Genomic DNA, 23,873 nt, shown 5'->3' with positions numbered 1-23,873 from the left:
ATCTTAGATATTTGACATGTATCATTGCCTATTAGACTTTTACAAAGTTTATTCAAATCATGACCCCTGGGGTCAAATTGACCCTGCCCCATGGGGTTACTTGATTGTACATTGAAAAATCTTCAAAATTTTCTAAAAATAAACCAGAAGAGCTTAGATATTTGACATGTAGCATTGCTAGTGGACCTCTACAAAAAGTTTTCAAATCTTGTTTTTAAAGTTACTTAAAGAAAATTTCAACTATATTTTCTCATAATTCTTTTGATTGATTTCTATTATGATCTTTTGACCTTGAAGGCTTGTCCTTAAGTGCAATGATAACAGGTGAGCGATATAGGGCCATCATGGCCCTCTTGTTTTTTTTTTTTGTTCTTTGCCAGTTTAACCTTGTTTAACCTTTTTGAACAGCACTACAAATTATTCTAACTACAAATTATTCTAGATTCTGGACAAACCTGTTTTTCCACATCCAGTCAAAAGGTACAACCAATCAAAAGGAACAAATATTTTCACTTGGCACATGTATCTCCTCTGGTCACCATTTTGAGGGTCATTCCTGACCAGAGGAGGATTTCTCACAATGCTGTTGAATTCTGTTTACTGATAAATATTTTTTTTTATTATATACCTATATAAATTCTGTCAAAAATCGGCAAGTAAATATGAACTAGCAGAAAAACTTCCGTATTGTACCTTTTGTATTAAATGTTGCCGGACTACTTTTTATTTAATATGCTTGACCTGACACAGTTCTAGAAATAGCGCACACAAAAACTTCACTCATTTCTATTTTAACATCCACAAACATTGATTTTGTTCCATAACAAAACAACAAACAAAAAGGTGGAGGTATATAATGAAAGAGTCATTATAATAGTTGCTAGATCTGGAATTTTGTATTCTGCTCTCTTGGATTTTGCAAAGTCTGAATACACTTGTCGCTTGAATGCCTTGTGCAATCAAATCTGGCAAAATCCACACAAGCCAAAAACAGCATCCCAGATCAACTACTATTATAATAACCCTTTTGTATTGATGTGCTTATGTTACTTTTACAAGTGTGAAGGAATATGACATGGTGTCCATCCATGTCTATTAAATAAATGTTTTTGCCGACTGTACATATCCTGAATTCTAACCCCTAAAATGTCAGCCACTTATATTAAGGGAGATAAATATTACAAAACTCGTTAACCACCTATAGGCTAAATCAGCAAAGAAGTTTTCACCACAGTGAACATATGCTTCAACATGTGCTTCAAACGTATGACTTGACTGAAAGTATTTTGCTCCAATCAAACCAAATGGAATTAGTTTCCTTGATATTAATTTTCAAAAAATATAAATGTGTCCATAGTATGGAAAATATAACCCTATGAAAGTACATGCATTTAGAGATTACCTAAAATTAAATCCTGAAGCTAGATTTACTGAGTTGCTTGATGATCAACATTGCCAGTTTCATCCTGTACCAAAGGTTGTTCAGTCTGAGAAATCAATGTGTTAGGAACTATCTGACCCTCTAGTCTGTGCAGCGACACCCCCGGCAATGACTCAATTTGATTGATTGGCACAGATTGCGTCTGCATTGAATTCAAGTCCATTGATATAATCTTGATTTGTTTATTTGGACCTCTACCTTGCTGTACTACTATATGTCCTCCTTGACGCGCCTTGTTTATCAAAGGAATTTTTACAGGTGTTGCAACTGTTGGTTTGTTTGCTTCAGGTGCTGGTGTACTAGCCTGAGACACGTTTTGTTGCAAAGCCGGGGCTGGGTGTATTTTTACTATCTGAGGTTGATGAACTGATGTAGACTGAGGTTGAGGTATAGTGACTACTTGCGGTTGTGAAACAGACATGACCTGTGGTTGTGGTATGGAAACAACATGTGGCTGCGACATGGAGATGACATTCTGAACTGAGACTACAGATGACTGGGAGATTGATGCTAACTGCTGTTGAGATAGAGAGACCATCTGTGGCTGCAGAACTTGTACAATATTTTTGTAATTTGAAGCTATGGAAGAAACGGCTGGAACTGGCGTCATCTCTTGTAAAACCTGCGGCGTCTGCTGAACAATGCTATTATTTTCCTGTAAAAACACTGGAATTATATCATCTGCTGAACCTTGCTGAGAAAATTGGGCAAGAGTAATTGCTTCTGGAATTGGAACGGTCATTCCGGTAGCACTGGAGGATGCTGTATTTTCTGCAGAATATGTTTCACTGGCAACTGCTTGCTGATCCATACCAGCTATGCTTATCATGCTTTGTGTGTCACTTTCATTTTTATTTGTTACATCCTCAATGGTTTGGTTTTCTGCCATCTGGTTTTCAGTGATATCATACTGCTGGTTATTGTCTATGTTGTCAACATCCATTTCATGAAGTACTTCAGCTTTTTCACTGTTTACATTCTCAAGAACTTGCATTTTGTTCTCTTCTTCTTTTACTTCATAATTTGTGCCATCTACCATTTCTATACCTTCATGCTTCATTTCAAAATGTTTCTGCAAAAATTTGAAAAGAGTAAATTTCTTCATGCACAATAAGCAAATATTTGGTCTTGGTGGATGTACTTTTTCTAAATGTTTTTGTAGATCAGTGAAGAGCCCAAAAACTCCTGTGCAATTCATGCATGGAAATTTTCCTGGTTCAACGTCTGTTTCTTTCCAGTGGGTTTCTGTCTTGTGAAGCATCAAGTTATATGGGGAATGTAAATCTTTGTTGCATTCTGTACATGTGTATGGTGGCTTGGTATCGTGATAAATCTTTACATGACGAATAAGGTCTCGTTTACGTTTAAATTTCCTTGCACAGAATGTGCATTTGAAATCTCGATCTGCAGAGTGAACGACCATGTGACTTGTAAGCTGACTTTTCCAACGAAATGACGCCTGACAAAGAGAGCACGAATATTTGGCATTACCTGTATGCAATTTAACATGCGTCTGCAGCTCATCAATGGTAGAAAATGTCTTCTCGCATGTGTTACAACGAAACGAAACTTCTTGTTGATGATCTAGCATGTGTCTGTCAAGGTCTTTGCGAGATACGAACTTCTGTGGACATTTTTCGCAGACATGTGCTTTCTCTCCTGTATGCTGAAACATATGCTCATCCAACTTATACTTGAAATGGAACTCCATCTGGCATATTTCACATTTATGTGTAAGAGGTCTCCTGTTTGCATGCTGTGTTACCTCATGCTGTGCTAACTCTTCCTCCGAGGGTAAACAAGCTAGACATGTTTTACAGAAATGTTTATCATCCGCCTTGTGATGGTTGTTTAAATGTTTAAGGAGGTAACGCTTCCATACAAATGTTTGTTCACAAAAGTCACACTTGAGTGGGCGATTTCCTTCATGTGACTTGATGTGTCGGATAAGGTCCCCCTTTTCCCAGAATGCAAAGCCACAATGTTGACATTTCCATTCTTTTTCACCCCCACTGTGCATTTTTCGGTGTCGGATCAAATGGGCATTACGGTTGAATGCTTTTCCACAGAACTTACATTTGTAAGGTTTCTCTCCTGCAAAAGCAAACAAAAAAATAATGGACGTTAGAAATTACAATTTCCTACATAGATTTGTCATTTTTACACTGCTTCAGAAGTGTCCATCCGTCTGATGCCTTCAAAGTATTATGATTATCTTAAAAAATCCCATGCAAAAAGTAAAATTGTAAAGATGCAGAAAATATGACATTCATGTTGTTAATTAGATATTATTTTAGAATTATCTATCTTATATACCAAAACCCTGAAACTCTACTCAAAACGAAGACTTTTAAGCCATAATTTGAGAATTAAACACTTAAAACCTACATAAAGCAAACTTATTTTTTTTTACAATGACAGCTGAGGTCAGAAGATATAAGATGACCCCCACCCTCCAGGCAGTACTTTTACATGAAATCCAGCACTTCTGAATCCAGAACCACTAACTTTCCAGCATTCAGCTCACTACCCCCTCAATTCTGAAAACAGAACCACTAACTTTCCAGCAGACAGCACAATATCCCCTCAATTCTGAATCCAGAACCACTAACTTTCCAGTAGTCAGCTCACTACCCTCTCAATTCTTAATCCAGAACCACAGCACAATACCCCCTCAATTCTGAAAACAGAACCATTAACTTTCCAGCAGTCATCTCACTACCCCCTCAATTATGAATCCAGAACCACTAACTTTCCTACAACTAGCTCAATACATCCTCAATTCTGAATGCAGAACATCTATCTTTCCAACAGCTGGTTCCCTCAATTCTGAATACATAGCCACTAACTTTCCAACAGGCAGCTCTAGACCTTCCTCAATTCTGAACAGAGAACCACTACCTTTCCAAGAGCCAACTCAATACCTTCCTCAATTCCGAATACAGAAACACTATCTTTCCAAGAGCCAACTCAATACCTTCCTCAATTCCGAATACAGAAACACTACCTTTCCAAGAGCCAACTCAATACCTTCCTCAATTCCGAATACAGAAACACTACCTTTCCAAGAGCCAACTCAATACCTTCCTCAATTCCGAATACAGAAACACTACCTTTCCAAAAGCCATCTCAATACCATCCTCAATTCCGAATACAGAAACACTACCTTTCCAAGAGCCAACTCAATACCTTCCTCAATTCTGAATACAGAAACACTATCTTTCCAAGAGCCAACTCAATACCTTCCTCAATTCTGAATGTATACAGAAACACTATCTTTCCAAGAGCCAACTCAATACCTTCCTCAATTCTGAATACAGAAACACTATCTTTCCAAGAGCCAACTCAATACCTTCCTCAATTCTGAATACAGAAACACTACCTTTCCAAGAGCCAACTCAATACCTTCCTCAATTCTGAATACAGAAACACTACCTTTCCAAGAGCCAACTCAATACCTTCCTCAATTCTGATTACAGAACTAATAACCATCCAGATCAACACCTTCCTCAATCTTACAATTCTACCCTGAGAGCAAGTGATAGGAAGTCACTGACTTTTTAACCACTCTCAGTGTCTGTCACTAGTATTTTCACAGAAGTCTGCTCTAACTGACAACAGCTCCCCTTGTAAGATCTGTACCTACAACATTAGAGTATGAACTGACAGATGATCAGTTCAATTCCTGACAATGTTGGCAAAAAGCCGGTCCTGAAGAACAAGGCAAATGTTTTCCACAATGGTTTGACAGAAGATAGTATTTCCAATGCCATTCATCATCATTCACTTTTTAGGTAAGTTGTCTGTTTCTTATAAAGAACAAGACTGTATTAACACAGAATCCAAGAGTTCTGATTTGGTAACAAGCTGGCATTAGATAATTGCAATACTGTGTAACAACTTTACTCCTAAACCAACAAACCAATCAAGAGATATGGACAATTCTGCTATGAACATCCTGGCTAATAATCAGTTAAGTTTAAATTTATATTTACCAGTATGTATAATAAGATGCCTGGAAAGGTGACATTTATAGCTGTATGCTGCAGGACACTCGGGACATTTGAACTGCTTTCCCACATTACCCTGGTGTATCTTCATGTGCTGTACCAGATTTTTCTGCTGGGAGAATGTCTTGTTACAAGTCTCACAAGCAAACACATTCAGGGAACCTGTGTGCAGCTTCAAATGTTTCTCCAAATTTGCCTGTGATCTGAAAATAAATTATAAATTTTGAAGCTCACATCACAAATACCAGCGAAGTCTTGACCCTAACAAATGCCATTAACTTGCAGGACAGCAGCGGAGTCTTGTCCCTAACAAATGCCATTAACTTGCGGGACAGCAGCGAAGTCTTGACCCTAACAAATGCCATTAACTTGCGGGACAGCAGCGAAGTCTTGACCCTAACAAATGCCATTAACTTGCAGGACAGCAGCGAAGTCTTGACCCTAACAAATGCCATTTACTAGCGGGACAGCAGCGAAGTCATGACCCTAACAAATGCCATTTACTTGCGGGACAGCAGCGAAGTCATGACCCTAACAAATGCCATTTACTTGTGGGACAGCAGCGAAGTCATGACCCTAACAAATGCCATTAACTTGCGGGACAGCAGCGAAGGCATGACCCTAACAAATGCCATTAACTTGCGGCACAGCTGTGTTCCCTTTCTCGTAAATTATTATGTAAATCACGTACAAAGAACAAAAATCATGCATACATTTTTTACCCTGTACAAGATTGCCCGCGTACGAAACTACCGAGGATGAATAGGTTAAGCTGGAATCCCATGATATTGTCCAAAAATAAACACTGGAAATACTATGTTCCTGGCGAATCAACTGACTTAATGCAGATGTTTTCTCAGTGACGTCATAAAAATGTAGACAGGTTTATATTTCAATACCCCGGGAAACCAATTAGTACTTTAAATTTATGGTAACCAATCTAATTTCTCAATGATGGCTTCACAGCAAATAACAAAATAACAAGTGATGCTTTGTAACAACTGAGTGAAACAACAAGTGATGCTTCCCAACAATCGAGTGAAGAGTGCCAGCTGTACGACACTACTAATGATAAAGTTCAGAAAAATTGTAGTAACCTTTTCAACCACATGTTTGTTGTTTATCTGTAACTTAGTAGATCTATGGAAATTTTTATTGATAATTTTCATACCCTCAAAATTTTGATTTACCCCCAGTTTTTGTGTCCAGGAGGTAAGTTTACTCTTGCAAAAAATACTGAAAGGGAACACTGGACAGATCATCAAAAGTAACCAGAATCATTGATAATCAACATATATTTTCAAGCTATCCAATCAGACATTATTCATCATATTTTTTTCTGACTGCTTAAATGATGATTTAATCAATAATAGGTAAATATAGGCTGAAATTATGACTATTAATCAGAGAGCAACTTGGGCGAAATAGTCGCTTTGGAGCCATCACCCAAATCTAACCTTAAAGCGAAATTCAAGTCACCTGATTTTTTATCCGCATTCGCTAATTACCGCCACTCGGACTGTTGACAATTTGCATGTCAAAATGAGTGTTGTATATACATATGCACGCCGATAGCGTAATTTAAGCTCAGTCTACTTTTGAGATATTTGTGTGAAGTGTGAAAGCAAATTAAGTTATCCAAGGTGATTGTATTCAGCCAATTAGCACAACCGTTAGGTCTTTGACACTTTGCAATTGTCAATATTGATTAACCAGGCCATTAATTGTTATTATGTAAAATTGTTTTTCATAAAGATGAATTGACTTGAATATGTATTTCTACTTTTCACAGTTTACTTTCAGTTTTATTAGAGTGATTTTGTAATTATTTCATGATAAATTTTTGTTGTACTTCATTCTGTACCAAGTACTGTTGTTTTAGATTATTTGATACATAAACAATTCAAGGAAACTGACACTGACATTGCTATTGATAAAAACCTACTATAAGGCAATCATATCTTTTATATCAAACCTATTCACTGTTAAAGCTACACTTCATTGCTGCGCCAATATTTTGTATTAAAATAAAATACTACAAACTAGTCAAGTTGTTTATTATATACTGCAGTAAGTCGAAAATTTCCCAGAAATAGATCTATTAATTGCAAAATAATGGGAAAAACACCGTGTATAACTAATTGAACATAATGTCCACTTCATATGCAAATTAGTTTTTTTTTGCGGTTCTCACTTGATTTCACCACAAATTTGAAGAAGACATAAAAAGCAATTTAACCAAAACGAAAGCAAAATGGAACAAGTGGATCATGATGACCCTGGATTGCTCACCTGAGTAATATGAGCCACATGTTTCAAATGGCTAACTGATGCTAAAATATTAAGAAGGTAGGTCAGTAGGTCACATTCATGGTAACTGAAAGTCAGTTTTAAGATCAATTGGTGTGCACAAATGTACATGTCATCCAAATTTCAAGGCTGTATTTTAAAAAAGAAAAAAGTAGGTCAAGGTCACAGGCGAGTGATCCCTAATTGCTTGGGGTCATCAGGTAATTATAATTAAACAGTCTAGGAAATATGATCTGATCATTTTTTAAGTATTTTTTTCCCATGTAACTCATAATTATAACAAGTGACCTCCAGGGCGGGGCCTCTTTTCACCCCAGAAGCATGATTTGAACAAACTTGTTAAAGATCCACCAGGCAATGCTACATACCAAATATCATAGGCCGAGGCCCTGAACTTCCAGACAAGAAGATCTTTACTTTTTTCCCATATTTATATGTCTATGTTAAACTTGGTACCCCCAGGGCAGGGCCTCTTTTTACCCTAGGGATATAATTTAACATTTTTGGTAGAGAAACACTAGGAAAGGCAACATACTTAATAATACAAGAGGGCAAAGATGGCCCTAGGTCACTCACCTGAGAAACACACCATAACAGTGTAAACATGATTGCAGACCTAGTGATTTCACAGAAACAAATATTCTGACCAATTTTCATTAAGATTGGACCAAAAATGTGGTGTCTTAATTGTAAACAAGTATTTTCTTCCATTTGACCTAGTGATCTAGTTTTTGAGCCAAGATGACCTACATTCGAACTTGACCTAGACTTGATCAAGGCAATCATTCTGACCAAATTTCATGAACCTCAATTGAAAAATACAGCCTCTATCACATACATAACATTTTTCTTTGATTTGTCCTAGCCACCTATTTTTTGACCCCCAGATAACCAATATTCCAATTTGACCTTCATTTCATTAAAGCAATCATTCTGACCAAATTTCATGAAAATCAATTGAAAAATACAGTCTCTATCGCATACACAAGGTTTTTCTTTGATTTGACCTAGTGACCTAGTTTTTGACCACAGATGACCCATATTCTAATTTGACCTAGAATTCATCAAGGCTATCATTCGGACTAAATTTTATGAATATCCAGTGTAAAATGCAGCCCCTATTGCGTACACAAGGTTGTTCTTTAATTTGACCGGGTGACCTAGTTTTTGACCCCCAGATGACCCATATTCAAACTCAACTTAGATTTCATCAAGACAAACATTCTGATAAAATTTCATGAGTGTGTGTGTGTTCAGGTTTAACGTCTTTTTCAATAATTTTTCAGTCATATGAACGACAGTGTCTACTTGTAGCAGTGAGCACAATGCCCAACTTTATAGTGCTGCCTCACTGGAATATCACGGCGTAGACACGTGTCATGATACCCCACCCAGTCACATTATACTGACACTGGGCTGACCAGTCCTAGCACTATGCCCTTAATGCTGAGCGCCAAGCGAGGAAGTTGCTAGTACCATTTTTTACGTCTATGGTATGATGCAGCCGGGGATCGAACCCACGACCTCCTGCGCACTCAAAGCGGGCGCTCTACCACTAGGTTACTGAAGATCCGGTAAAAAATGCATCCCTTAATGCATACACAAGGTTTTTCTTTGATTTGACCTAGTGACCTAGTTTCTAAACCCAGATGACCCATATTCAAACTTGACCTAGATTTTATCAAGGCAATCATTCTGACCAAAATTCATAAAGATCATTTGAAAAATACAGCCTCTATCGCATACACAAGGTTTTTCTTTGATTTGACCTAGTGACCTAGTTTTTGACCCCAGATGACTCATTTTCGAACTTGGCATAGATTTCTAACAAAATTTCATGAAGATCAGTTGAAAAATACAGCCTCTAGTGCATAGACAAGGGTTTTCTTTGATTTGACCTAGTGACCTAGTTTTTTACCCAAGATGACCCATTTTCAAACTTGGCCTAGAAATTCATCAAGGCTATCATTCTGACAAAATTTCATGAAGATCAGTTGAAAAATACAGCCTCTATCGCATACACAAGGTTTTTCTTTGATTTGACCTAGTGACCTAGTTTTTTATCCCAGATGACCCATATTCGAATTTGACCTGGATTTTATAAAGGCAATCATTCTGACAAAATTTCATGAAGATCAGTTGAATTATACAGTCTCTAGTGCATACACAAGGTTTTTCTTTGATTTGACCTAGTGACCTAGTTTTTGACCCCAAATGACCCATTTTCGAACTTGGCCTAGTTTTCATCAAGGTAATCATTATGACAAAATTTCATGAAAAGCAGTTGAAAAATACAGTCTCTATCGCATACCCAAGGGTTTTCTTTGATTTGACCTAGTTTTTGACCCCAGATGACCCTTTTTCGAACTTGGCATAGATTTCATCAAGGTGATCATTCTGACCAAATTTCGTGAAGATCAGTTGAAAAAGACAGCCTCTATCGCATACACAAGCTAAATGTTGACAGGCGACAGACAACAGACATTGAGCGATCACAAAAACTCACGTGAGCTAAAAAGCCAAGGTCTTTCAGTTTCAGGCAAGAAGATTTTTAAAGTTTTTCCCTATACAAGTCTATGTAAAACTTGAGACCCCAGGGCAGGGCCTCTTTTCACCCCAGGGGCATAATTTGAATATTTTGGTAGAGGACCACAAGGCAATGCTACATACGAAATATCAATGGCCTAGGTCTTGTGGTTTTAATCAAGAAGACTTTAAATTTTTTTTTACTATAATTATGTCTATGTAACGCTTGTGACCCCCGGGGCGAGGCCTCTTTTCACCACTGGGGCACAATTTGAACATTCTTGATAGAGGACCATAAGATGATCTCACATGCCAAATATCAAGGCTCTATGCCTTGCGGTTTTGGATAAGAAGATTTTTAAAGTTTTACCTTTCGGCTGCCATGGCAACCAGAGTTCTGCATGGAATTAAATTCTTTGAACAATTTTGAAAGGATCATTCCTGTGAAGTTTGGTGTAATTCTGCCCAGTGGTTTTCAATAAGATTTTTTTAGAAAATATTGATGGACTCACAACTCACAACACACATTGAGCAGCCACAAAAGCTCACCATGAGCCTTTGGCTCTGGTAAGCGAAAGAGTTTTTGTTGGGTTTAACGCCGCACCAACACAACCATAGTTTATTATGTCCACTTTCCAGTTTTCAATGGTGAAGGAAGACCCCAGGTTCCCTCCATGCTATATTTCATCATGGGTGGGTAACTGGGTAGAACCACAGACCTTCCGTAAGCCAGCTGATAAGACAGTGAAGCACGAACCCACATCTGCAAGGGGCAAGTAATTCAGTCAGTGACCTTAACCACTCAGCCAGAGGCCTCCCAAATGAAAAACTTTAAAAATTTTCATTAGTTTTATTTATAAAATCTGATTAAGTTATTCTCCTATTACCTGCCTTCTATAAATGTTCCAGGTTTTTCCAAAAACTAATAGGAAAATTTAATCCATTACTTTTTCATGTAATTGACCCTTTGTCTGCTGTGGAAGAAATCTGTTGTTCAGTCAGCTTGACTGCATTACATGTATGAGATTTGCCTCGCCATAGGCGTATGATCACAGTAAAATGTGAAGCAGACAACTTCAAAACATGGACCATGTAATTTTTCCAGGATTTTTTTATGAGTTTATACCAAAGACCAATTCAACAAAATTTAGTTCTTTTTATATAAAGTTTGGCAAGAATTTTGTTGTTAAATAACCACTCTTCATTAAAGTTACGAAACAAACAAACTGCATACCACATTTACTACACTTACTTGAAGATGACTTCACATTCTCCACACTGGTAGAGTTTATCCTCATGTGACTTCATGTGCTGTGTTAAGTTCGACTTGAGGCTGTATGCAGATCCACACTTGTCACAAACAAATGGCATCTGTATAGAGTGTGTACGCACATGTGTCTTCAGGGATTCTGGACATAAAATAAAAAATACAGATTTACTCAATGTGTTTTTAAAGATATGGTCCATAACAAAAACTGAGATCATACTGTGACAAAACTGTTACACAGACACTATCTTTTTGTTTGTGTTCGGGTTTAACGTCTTTTTCAATAATTTTTCAATCATATAAACGACGGTGTCTACTTGCAGCAGTGAGCACAATGCCCAACGTTATAGTGCTGCCTCACTGGAATATCACGCCGTAGACATGTGGCATGATACCCCACCCAGTCACATTATACTGACACCGGGCTGACCAGTCCTAGCACTATCCTCTTAATGCTGAGTGCAAAGCGAGGGAGCTACTAGTACCATTTTTTACGTCTTTGGTATGACGCAGCCGGGGATTGAACCCACGACCTCCTGCACTCGAGGCAGATGTTCTACCACTAGGCTACCAAGGCGGTTGTAAAATTGGTTATACTGTCAAATGTTACATATCCAGGGATGTCCTATAAAACATTTTGTATTTCTGAAAGGAAATATATCAATCTAGGATAGAAAATACTCTTAACCTGTTAAACATTTTATGCGTCTTAAATTAATTACTTACATCCAATAAAATGTTCTACACAGTTAAGGTGTTCCACCTATACAAGGCATGACCATCAGTAATTTCCATGCATTTATGTATTTGAATTGTAGCTGACATTACTTCAAGAACACAATTTAGCACAATTGGACAGAATACATATCTGCCAGTTATTAAGGCATCTCCCACCTAAAGCCACCCTTAGCGCTCACCTGTGTGAAAGGCTTCAAGTGTGTTTGTATAACAGCCAAATATCAAGGCTCTAGCTATTATGGATTCAGAGATTTTCCATATAAGCATGTCAACATGGGGGCGTGGCCATTTTTAACACTAGGGCAATAACTGAACAATTACTAAAAAAATTCAAACCCTTATATCACATGTCAAAGCGGTTGCTATTATGGCTTCAGAGAAGATTTTTTAAGTTTCTACTACGTACAAATAGGGAAAAGTGACCATGACCTCTGGCAGCCATGATTTTTTTGATGAATCAAAATAATTTGAACAATCTTGGTAGAGACTAACAGTGACAAATCTATTACACAGAGACAAAACTTTTGTTACACAGAGACAAATCTGTTACACAGAGATAAAACTGTTGTTACACAGAGACAAAACTGTTACCAAGAGTTTTTCAGCAGCAGCATGTAAGGACAACTTCTTTCCTATACAACAGCTGAAGTATGCTGAAATGTTAACTGTCAAACTTTCTATAAAATAGCAAAGGCAATAAGTCCTGCTTAATATATCTGACAATAAAACAAACCTTTATCTTCATAAGCTTCAGAGCAGAGATCACACTTGAATGGTTTGTGTTGTTTAAGGTGCCACTGCCATTCCTGCTCTCCTTGCTCCCCATAGAAGGCAAGGTTACAGTCAGTACACATATACAGACGCTCCTGAATGTTGTTACTGTTACAGGTGTCCACTAGCAGTTGAACCGTACCATGCTCTGCATCTTGAACTACCTGACCCTGGTCATGGGTGGCAATCTACAAAATTTGTATATCAACATGTAACCAGGAAGTAATTATTAACAAAGCATTATAAATTATTCCTAGAACAATGTGAATATTTCACTTTGTAAACTTTGATCAAAATTCTATCATCACACAGAATGACAGATACCCTTTCTCTTTAGCACTGATAATTGCCAACAATGCTAAACATCATCAACAAGAGGGTCATGATGACCCTGAATCGCTCACCTGAGTAATATGAGCCACATGTTTAAAATGGCAAACTGATGCTAAAATATTAGAAATTATGTCAGCAGGTCACATTCATGGTCACTGAAAGTCAGTTTTAAGATCAATGTGCAAAACTGTACATGTCATCCAAATTTCAAGACTGTATCTTAAACAAGAGCTGTCCGTAAGACAGAGCGCTCGACTTTTCTCAGTACTTGACTCTGAATTAGAACTTTGCTAGTAAAAAAAAATCCAAGTTAAAAAGGGGCATAATTCTGTCAAAATTCAATAAGAGTTATGGGAATGGTTTCTCCTGGTGAAGACTTTGATGGTAAAAAAGTATTTTAAGTTTCAAGTCAATAGCTTTAAAAGTAACAGAGATATTTGACTTTATCAAAAACTTTAACCAAAAATTCTAAGTTGAAAAGGGGCATAATTATGTCAAAATTCAAATCAGAGTTATGGGGATTGTTTCTCCTGGTGTAGACTTTGATAGTAAATAACTATTTTAAGTTTCAAGTCAATACCTTTGATAGTAACAGAAATATCTGACTTTATCAAAAACTTTAACAACGGCGATGCCGACGCTGAGGCAAGTGCAATAGCTCTACTTTTTCTTCGAAAATCAAACTAAAAACAAGAAAGTAGGTCAGTAGGTCAAGGTCAAGTGACCCCTTATCACTTGGGTTCATCAGGTAATTATAATTTAACAGTCTCGGAAATATGATCTGATAATTTTTGAAGTATTTATTCCTATATAACTGGTATAACAAGTGACCCCCAGGGTGGGGCCTCTTTTCATCCCAGGGGCAAAATTTGAATAATTTTGTTAGAGATCCACTAGGTAATGCTACATACCAAATATCAAAAGCCTAGGTTCTGTGATTTCAGGCAAGAAGTTTTTTTTTAAAGTTTTTTCCTAAATAAGTCTATGTAAAATTTGTGACCCCTGGGGCATGGCCTCTTTTCACCCTAGGGGCATAATTTGAAAAATCTTCATAGAGCACCATTAGATGATGCCACATGCTAAGTATTGAGGCTCTATGCCTTGCATTTCAGGCAAGAAGATTTTTTAAAAGTTTTTTCCTATATAGGTCTATGTAAAACTTGTGTCCCCGGGGGCGGGGCCTCTTTTCATCCCAGTGGCACAATTTGAACAATCTTCATAGAGGACCATAAGATGATGTCACATGCCAAATATCAAGGCTCTAAGCCTTGCGGTTTTGGACAAGAAGATTTTTAAAGTTTATTCTTTCGGTTGCCATGGCAACCAGAGTTCTGCATGGAATTCAATTCTTTGAACAATTCTGAAAGGAGGCCACCCAAGGATCATGCCCAATGGTTTTCAGGAAGAAGATTTTTTTAGAAAATGTTGACGGACACACAACACACGACTGATGTTGGACAATGAGCGGTCACAAAAGCTCACCATGAGCCTTTGACTCAGGTGAACTAAAAACACAAGATTTTCAATAATGTTTCATTTTCTATCCAGTTCTAGGAAAAGCAAAACTTTTATTGCTTCTGTCACAGGTAATTTTTACTAAGATTAATAACAATATAAAACAGTTTTGATTTACTCACTGTGAAAAGAAACAAGAGGGTCATGATGACCCTGGATCGCTTTCCTGAGTAATATGAGCTACATGTTTCAAATGTCAAACTGATGATTTTTAGAAATTTTTTGGAAGACTTTCCTATGTACAATCAAGTAACCCCTGGGGCGGGGCCAATTTTACTCCGGGGTCATGATTTGAACAAAGTTTTTAGAAGTCTACTAGGCAATGCTACATGTCAAATATCTAAGATCTAGGCCTTCTGGTTTATTTTTAAAAAATGTTGAAGATTTTCCTATTTAAAATCAAGTGACCGCTGGGGCAGGGTCATGATTTGAACAAATGTTGTAGAGGTCCACTAGGCAATGCTACATGTGAAATACCTAAGCTCTAGGCCTTCTGGTTAACTTTAGAAAATTTTGAAGGTTTTCCTATGTAAAATCAAGTGACCCCTAGGGCGGGGTCAATTTTGACCAGGGGTCATGATTTGAACAACTTTAGTAGAGGTCCACTAGGCAATGCTACGTGTCAAATATCTATGCTCTAGGGCTTCTGGTTTTTGAGAAGAAGATTTTTGAAGATTTTCCTATGTAAAATCAAGTGACCCCTGGGGCAGGGTCAATTTTGACCCCGGGGGTCATGATCTGAAATTTTTTTGTAGAGGTCCACTAGGCAATGCTACAAGTGAAATATCTAAGCTCTAGGCCTCCTGGTTTATTTTTAGAAATTTTTTGAAGATTTTCCTATGTAAAATCAAGTGACCCCCAGGGATCACTTTTGGCAGATACTATTATGAGATTAATTCCCATTTGCCTTGAATCAATGAGATTTTTGACAAAATGAATGGGATTTTTTCTTTTTATAATGGGATTTTACATCGGCAGACAGCTTTTATTACACTGAAAAACAAACATCTGTTTATTTGTAAGAACAATTATATTGTAAATAAACAAAACATATCCTTTCAGAGACACCTTTTGCAACTCTAAAATTCAGTGCCAGGAATTGCTGAATAGGTTGATGGAAGTTGTAACCAAGTCTTGGGTCCACATGCATTATTCCCCTGATGATTTTACTTCAAAGTCAAAGTTGAAGTTCAGTTATGTTCTAATCTTTCTGGACTTGATACACTTCCATTAGGTCAAGACAATGTTAAAGTCAAACTTATTTATGACCCTACCCTCAACCATTTCGTTTGGAAATTTGGGCGTTCAGCGTTTTTTATGAAGAGACTTCAGCGGAGGTTTCTCCACCATCTTGTTATTCTCATCGCTATTCGTCCGCGCGAATGGAGGCAGAAAGTTTGTCCTTCCAAATGCTTAAATTTCTGTTTCAATGGTATTTTGAAACATCGCGAAAACAGATTTTTTTTGTCTGGTAGTCATAATCATCGGACGCGCTATGGAGATAAAAGCGAAATTCAAGCGCCTAAATGAACGTCATACGAAAATTAAGTAACGGCAAGACCACATTTCAGCGAAAAGTTGCAATTTTGGCAAAAGATCTACGGATAGGCGGATGCAATTTTTAAGCGCATTTGAGCAAAATTTATGCAATTTCCGCCAAAATAATGCGAGAATATCGCGAAATCGCGGCCAAAAGTGATCCCTGGACCACAATTTTGACCCCAGGGTCATGATTTGAACAAACTTGGTAGCGGTCCACTAGGCAATGCTTCACACCAAATATCTAAGCTCTAGGGCTTCTGGTTTTTGAGAAGAAGATTTTTAGAGTTTTTCCTTTCGGTTGCCAAGGCAACCAGGTTCTACATGGAAATAAATTCTTTGAACAATTTTGAAAGGGGGCCACCCAAGGATCATTCCTGTGAAGTTTGGTGTAATTCTGCCCAGTGGTTTTCAAGAAGAAGATTTTTTTAGAAATTGACACACGACGGACATCAAGCAGTCACAAAAGCTCACCTTGTCACTTTGTGACAGGTGAGCTAAAAACAATCATAACAAGAGGACCATGATGGTCCTGAATCGCTCACCTGTCTCCACATGACCCAATTTTTATGAAGATCCACTGAAAAATATGGCTTCTAGAGTGGTCAAAAGGTTTTTCTATTTTTATACCTACTGACCTAGTTTTTTACCACAGTTGACCCAGTTTCGAACATGACCTAGATATCATCAAGATGAATATTCAGACCAACTTTCATACAGATCCTATGAAAAATATGGCCTCTAGAGAGGTCACAAGGTTTTTTTTATTATTTGACCTACTGACCTAGGTTTTGATAGCACGTGACCCAGTTTCAAACTTGACCTAGATATCATCAAGGTGAACATTCTGACCAATTTTCATGAAAATCCATTGAAAAGTATGGCCTCTAAAGAGGTCACATGGTTTTTCTATTTTTAGACCTACTGACCTAGTTTTTGACCGCAGTTGACCCAGTTTCGAACTTGTTCTAGATATCATCAAGATGAACATTCAGACCAACTTTCATACAGATCCCATGAAAAATATGGCCTCTAGAGAGATCACAAGGTTTTTTTATTATTTGATCTACTGACCTAGTTTTTGAAGGCACGTGGCCAAGTTTCGAACTTGATCTGGATATCATCAAGGTGAACGTTCTGACCAATTTTCATGAAGATCCATTGAAAAGTATGGCCTCTAGAGAGGTCACAAGGTTTTTCTATTTTCAGACCTACTGACCTAGTTTTTGACCGCAGTTGACCCAGTTTCGAACTTGACCTAGATATCATCAAGATGAACATTCAAACCAACTTTCATACAGATCCCATAAAAAATATGGCCTCTAGAGAGGTCACAAGGTTTTTCTATTATTTGACCTACTGACCTAGTTTTTGATGGAACGTGACCCAGTTTCGAACTTGACCTAGATATCATCAAGATGAATATTCTAACCAACTTTCATAAAGATCCCATGAAAAATGTGACCTCTAGAGTGGCCACAAGCAAAAGTTTACAGACGCACGACGACAGACGCCACCTGATCACAAAAGCTCACCTTGTCACTTTGTGACAGGTGAGCTAAAAGCTGTATAAAACTGATGTACTTTTCTACTTCAACCCAAAGCTGCATTCAATGTATAGCAGCCAAAAAATTATGTTTGGATCATTGTTAGTGAAACAGTGATTGATAATTCAGTGCAAGGAATCAGGATATGCCGACTTTCTTCTGAAAAACAGAAATATCTACAACAAGTCTGTAATCAACCTAGTCTTGAACAGGTCTACTGAACATTGTGATTTATATTTCTATACCTGCATATCATTGGTGAGCACGCTGACAGCTGCTTGCACAAGAGCTTCCACATCATGTACGCCTGCCTGACTCTGAACAGTTATCTCACTAGCAGTGGTTGTCATTTCTCTCTGTTGTAATGTTCTACCTGAAACATCAATGCAGACCTTTGTATTTGACAGAATTAGGCTAGTAAACAATTTTCTTCATGCCGATAAAATGTAAAAGGGAGCAGAAAAGACATTGTTGCAGCACAAACAAACAAAGTAGTGGGATATTTTGCTGTTCAACAATGACAGTTATCTCTTTGTGATGATGTAGTGTCACAGATACTGGACGAAAACTTATGGAAGACCGCATATTGCAGTGAACACATCTTTCGGGATATTGATGAACTGACCTCCGACTTCATTAAATGTGAAAAAGAAAACAACAGTATGGAACAAAAGTATCTCAGAATAAATTCAATGATTAAGAGAAAAAATATCTTTGGTACTATGAATTAAAATACACATGTAAAAACATTTTAAAAGACAGTTTATTGTTTTAATTAATCACATTTCATTACAGTTTTAAACACATTTTTGTATTAATCGTTAAAGGGTGCTATTAAAGTACTTTTATGTAGTTAGTCAATCCTGGTTAATGCTGTATAGTATACTGTAAGCAAAAAATACTCAATTGTTTGTGCGAAATTAGTGAAATACCCAATTAGTTTTAGCAAATATTCAATTACTTCTGAAAAGGCTGGGTAATGATATCATTTTTAACCCAATTCAGATTTCCAGTACCCAATTCAGACAAGAAGTGATCGGTAAATACCCAATTGCACCAAAAGCTTATCTGAAGCTCTGCAGAACGCAAGTAAAAGTAAACCACTGCTATCGTATCTTTCCTACTTCAAACAGCAACCTCCCCTATTTGGGTTCAAGCTAGCCCTATACTTTGGAGAAGTGAGTGTGTGTGTGTGTGTTCGGGTTTAACGTCTTTTTCAACAATTTTTTAGTCATATAAAAGACGGTGTCTACTTGTAGCAGTGAGCACAATGCCCAACTTTATAGTGCTGCCCCACTGGAATATCACGCCATAGACACGTGACATGATACCCCACCAAGTCACATTATACTGACATCGGGCTGACTAGTCCTAGCACTATCCTCTTAATGCTGAGCACAAAGCGAGGAAGCTATAAGTACCATTTTTTACATCTTTGGTGTGACGTGGCCAGAGATCGAACCCACGACCTCCTGCACTCGAAGCGGACGCTCTACCACTAGGCTACTGAGGCAGTATGAGGCTGTGGGTCAAAACAGTCATTAATTACACCATATATTACCGTTTTGATGGTACAACAAAAAAGAATAACATTTCAAAACAACACACTTTATTTGTAAGTACAAAAAGATCAAACAATATGCAGTATAATTGTTTTTATGCAACTAAGTTTAAACATTTATACTAAACCACCATCAGTATTACAACAGGCATGTCAGGTGTGATTTGTTGTTTTGACTTGTGTGTTATTAATTTTTAGATTCTCATCCCCCCTACCCTGTCTGAAACCCCCGCCCCCAATATTTTATTGGTGAAAATCCGGATATCCAACTTTTCTGTCCGGATACTGATACACTTTAATAAACATTGCCCTATTCTACTGTCTAAAAATATGTTTGACAAACTTTGATGATGCAAAGACAAATTAACAGCTGCTGACAGTATCTGATATTAAAGTCTACAATGACAAAACAAGCCCCTTTTTACACCGATTTTAGGGCCAAAATTCGGCCCCATTCCCCAGGCAAAATAATATACTTTTATCCCCAACTGCACTTAAAAATTCCCCAAACGCAAGTAGTTTTGATCAGCGAAACTTTCGACTGCTGAGGGATTAAAAGGTCTGCATTTTTTTACTGACAGTGCCTCTACGTATATGCGTGTAAACGCTGCAATCGGAACAGATATTACCCTTTGCGTTGCTTTTAAATCAACTAGAATTTCCCTTTCCAAAGTAAAGCGTTACCAGAATTAAAACTAACAAGAGGGCCATGAAGGCCCTGTATCGCTCACCTGACCTATTGACCTAAAGATCATAAAGATTAACATTCTGACCAAGTTTCATTAAGATACGGTCATAAATGTGGTTAACTAGTTTTTCCTTTGATTTGACCCAGTGACCTAGTTTTTGACCCCACATGACCATCGAACTTGACCTAAAGATCATCAAGATTAACACTGTGACTAAGTTTCATGAAGATATGGTCATAAATGTGGCCTCTAGCTTTTCCTTTGATTTGAACTGGTGACCTAGTTTTAGACCCTACATGACCCAGATTCAAACCGGACCTTGAGATAATCAAGATTAACATTCTGACAAAGTTTCACGAAGATATAGTCATAAATGTGGCCTCTACAGTGTTAACAAGCCTTTCCTTTGATTTGACCTGGTGACCTAGTTTTGACCCCAGATAACCCAATATAAAACTTGTCCAAGATTTTATTGAGAGTAACATTCTGACCAATTTCATTAAGACTGGACCAACATTGTGACCTCTAGAGTGTTAACAAGCTTTTCCTTTGATTTGACCCGGTGACCTAGTTTCTGACCTCAGATGACCCAATATAGAACTCGTTCAAGATTTTATTGACGGTAACATTCTGACCAAGTTTCATTAAGATTGGGCCAAAAATGTGACCTCTAGAGTGTTAACAAGCTTTTCCTTTGATTTGACCTGGTGACCTAGTTTTTGACCCCAGATGACCCCAATATCAAACTTGTCCAAGGTTTTATTGAGAGTAACATTCTGACCAAGTTTCATTAAGATTGGGCCCAAATTGTGACCTCTAGAGTGTTAACAAGCTTTTCCTTTGAATGACCTGGTGACCTAGGTTTTGACCCCAGATGACCCAATATCGAACTGGTCCAAGATTTATTTGACGGTAACATTCTGACCAAGTTTTATTAAGACTGGGCCAAAATTGTGACATTAAGAGTGTTAACCGTCTAATTGTTGACGAAGACGGACACAGGGCGATCACAAAAGTTCAACTTGAGCACTGCGTGCTCAGGTGAGCTAAAAATAAAATTCCCTGACTTTTCCCTAACCAAAACTCTCCATGTTCACAGAAGCTTAGCTGGTCATTGGTCAATAAATGTTGGCCTCAATCATCCATATCAGCTAGATTTTATCACCTTTCTTGTTAAAATGATAACAAGGGTGTAAACAAAGTTTGTTCCAGTTAAACAAATTAAACATATTATTTTAGTGAGATGTAACAGACAAAAAGAAAGGTCCATACTATTCACTGAAAGACTAATTATGATCATGTTTTGGGTTTTACTACTGGATAAGTTCAGATGAATATATGTAATTCTGTGAAAATTTGCTTTTATTCATACATCTTTATAGAAAATAGCATTTTTTTTCACTAAATGTTATTGTGTTAGGCCCCTTGCAGACTTAACTAGAAAATGCTTTTGTAAAAAGCGCATGTCTCCCCCAATGCAAAGTCCTAAAAGCAAGAAGTCAATAGGGGTCAGGAGCGAAAGTCAAAGAGACACTGATGGTTGGCTGCAATAGGGATCATCTACTTGGCATGTCCAGTCATCTCGCTAAATTTCAACACTCGTGGCCTAGTGGTTCTCAAGTCACTGTTCAGGCTCCTGTGACCTTGACCTTTGATCAAGTGACCTCAAAATAAATAGGGGTCATCTACTCTGCATGTCCGATCATCCTATTAAGTTTCAACATTGTAGGTCAAGTGGTTCTCAAGTTATTTCCAAAAAATGATTTTACATGAACAGGCCACTGTGACCTTGACCTTTAATTGACTGACCCCAAAATCAATAGGGATCATCTACTCTGCATGTTCAATCATCCTATGAAGTTTCAACACTCTGGGTCAAGTGGTTCTCAAGTTATTGATCGGAACTGGTTATCAATGTTCAGGCCCCTGTGACCTTGACCTTTAATGGAGTGACCCCAAAAACAATAAGGGTCATTTACTCTGCATGAACAATCATCCTATGAAGTTTCAACAATCTGGGTCGAGAGGTTCTCAAGTTATTGATTGGAAATGGTTTTCCATGTTCAGGCCCCTGTGGCCTTGACCATTAACAGAGTGACCCTAAAATCGTTAGGGTTCATCTACTCTGCATGACCAATCATCCTACGAAGTTTCATCATTCTGGGTCAAGTGGTTCTCAAGTTACTGACCGGAAATGGTTTTCAATGTTCGTGCCCCTGTGACCTTGACCTTTCACAGAATGACTCCAAAATCGTTAGGGGTCATCTACTCTTTATGACCAATCATCCTATTAAGTTTCAACATTCTGGGTCAAGTGGTTCTCAAGTTACTGACCGGAAATGGTTTTCAATGTTCAGGCCCTGTGACCTTGACCTTTAATGGAGTGACCCCAAAATCGATAGGGGTCATTTACTTTGCATGTACAATCATCCTATGAAGTTTCAACACTCTGGGTCAAGTGGTTCTCTAGTTATTGATCAGAAATGGTTTTCAATGTTCAGGCCCCTGTGACCTTGACCTTTGACGGAGTGATCCCATAATCAATAAGGGTCATCTACTCTTTATGACCAATCATCCTATCGTGTTTCAACATTCTAGGTCAGGTGGTTCTCTAGTTATTGATTGGAAATGGTTTTCAATGTTCAGGCCCCTGTGACCTTGACCTTTGACGGAGTGACCCCAAAATCAATAGGGGTCATCTACTCTTCATGACCAATCATCCTATGAAGTTTCAACATTCTGGGTCCAGTGGTTCTCTAGTGTGAAGTGTGACGTACAAACGGACAGGGCAAAAGCAATATGTCTCCTGGGGGAGACATAATAATGCCTGTATGCTGCAATATATTTAGAAGTAATTTGTTTTGTTTTACATTACAGTAGTTCAGTCTGCATTGTGAAAATAATAATGAAAGATCAGACATGAATTCAATTAGATATTAAAAGTTAAAAATTTCTCAACTTAAGTGTATAGAATAAATAATATTTTCACCAAAAAGAAAATCTGAAATTCACCAATTTGCTGTAACTGCAGTATGTTAGTGCGATCAATTCGTAACAGAAAATGCCAAAATACTTCAGAAAATGGGAAAAGCACCAAAATTGGCACAGCTTTTTATTAAAGCATTAAAAACATATTTTTCATGGGACCCATTTGATATCTGTCAAGATGGCCGATATGGCGGCCATTTTCCAAAATGGCCGCCAAAACTCAATATTTACCTTAGAAGATTCTAATGAAAGGTCATTATATTTACATTCACCCTCAAAATGCACTAAATATAAATGTATATAATAAAATAAATCCTAAATTTGCATCAAATGCAAAAATAAACAATTCAAATGATGTAGTTTCTTCCTGTTTCCATGTAACGGCAAAAATCTAACCTTTAAAACTTAGTTTGATATTATCATTGTGTAGTTTTCATATTTTAAAGAATATTTTGTTTTAATATATGTAATTTATTTTATTTCACTTTAATTCCCTCCACAGCAGCATATTGAAACATTGTTGTTATTCCCTTACCAGTATTTAGCCAGATGAGGCTTATGGGTTTTGCCCCTGTATGCATGACAATACGTCAGCCATGCAGAGTGGGATACTGCAATAACTTTGAAACTACAGCAGA

At 37.5% G+C, this 23,873-nt stretch overlaps 1 protein-coding gene across 3 annotated transcripts in view; it reads right to left on the bottom strand.

Annotated features, from left to right (window-relative positions):
* Positions 1-431: 431 nt before the first annotated feature.
* The window catches only part of LOC123530112 (zinc finger protein 93-like), a 46,711-nt gene continuing 23,269 nt past the window's right edge, over positions 432-23,873 (bottom strand). For all 3 annotated transcript variants that reach the window (XM_045310819.2, XM_045310818.2, XM_053521040.1), the window contains exons 2-6: positions 18,243-18,370; positions 13,026-13,251; positions 11,540-11,696; positions 5,437-5,654; positions 432-3,535 (exon numbers count right to left, since the gene is read on the bottom strand). In XM_045310819.2, coding sequence (XP_045166754.1) covers positions 1,428-3,535; positions 5,437-5,654; positions 11,540-11,696; positions 13,026-13,251; positions 18,243-18,347 — 2,814 coding nt within the window. In that variant the 5' untranslated portion in view covers positions 18,348-18,370 and the 3' untranslated portion in view covers positions 432-1,427. The remainder of the gene's footprint in view (positions 3,536-5,436; positions 5,655-11,539; positions 11,697-13,025; positions 13,252-18,242; positions 18,371-23,873) is intronic.

The sequence above is a fragment of the Mercenaria mercenaria genome, chromosome 13, assembly GCF_021730395.1.
Source record: "Mercenaria mercenaria strain notata chromosome 13, MADL_Memer_1, whole genome shotgun sequence".
Lineage (NCBI taxonomy): Eukaryota > Metazoa > Mollusca > Bivalvia > Venerida > Veneridae > Mercenaria > Mercenaria mercenaria.
This window is presented reverse-complemented; position numbering and strand designations above follow the sequence as displayed.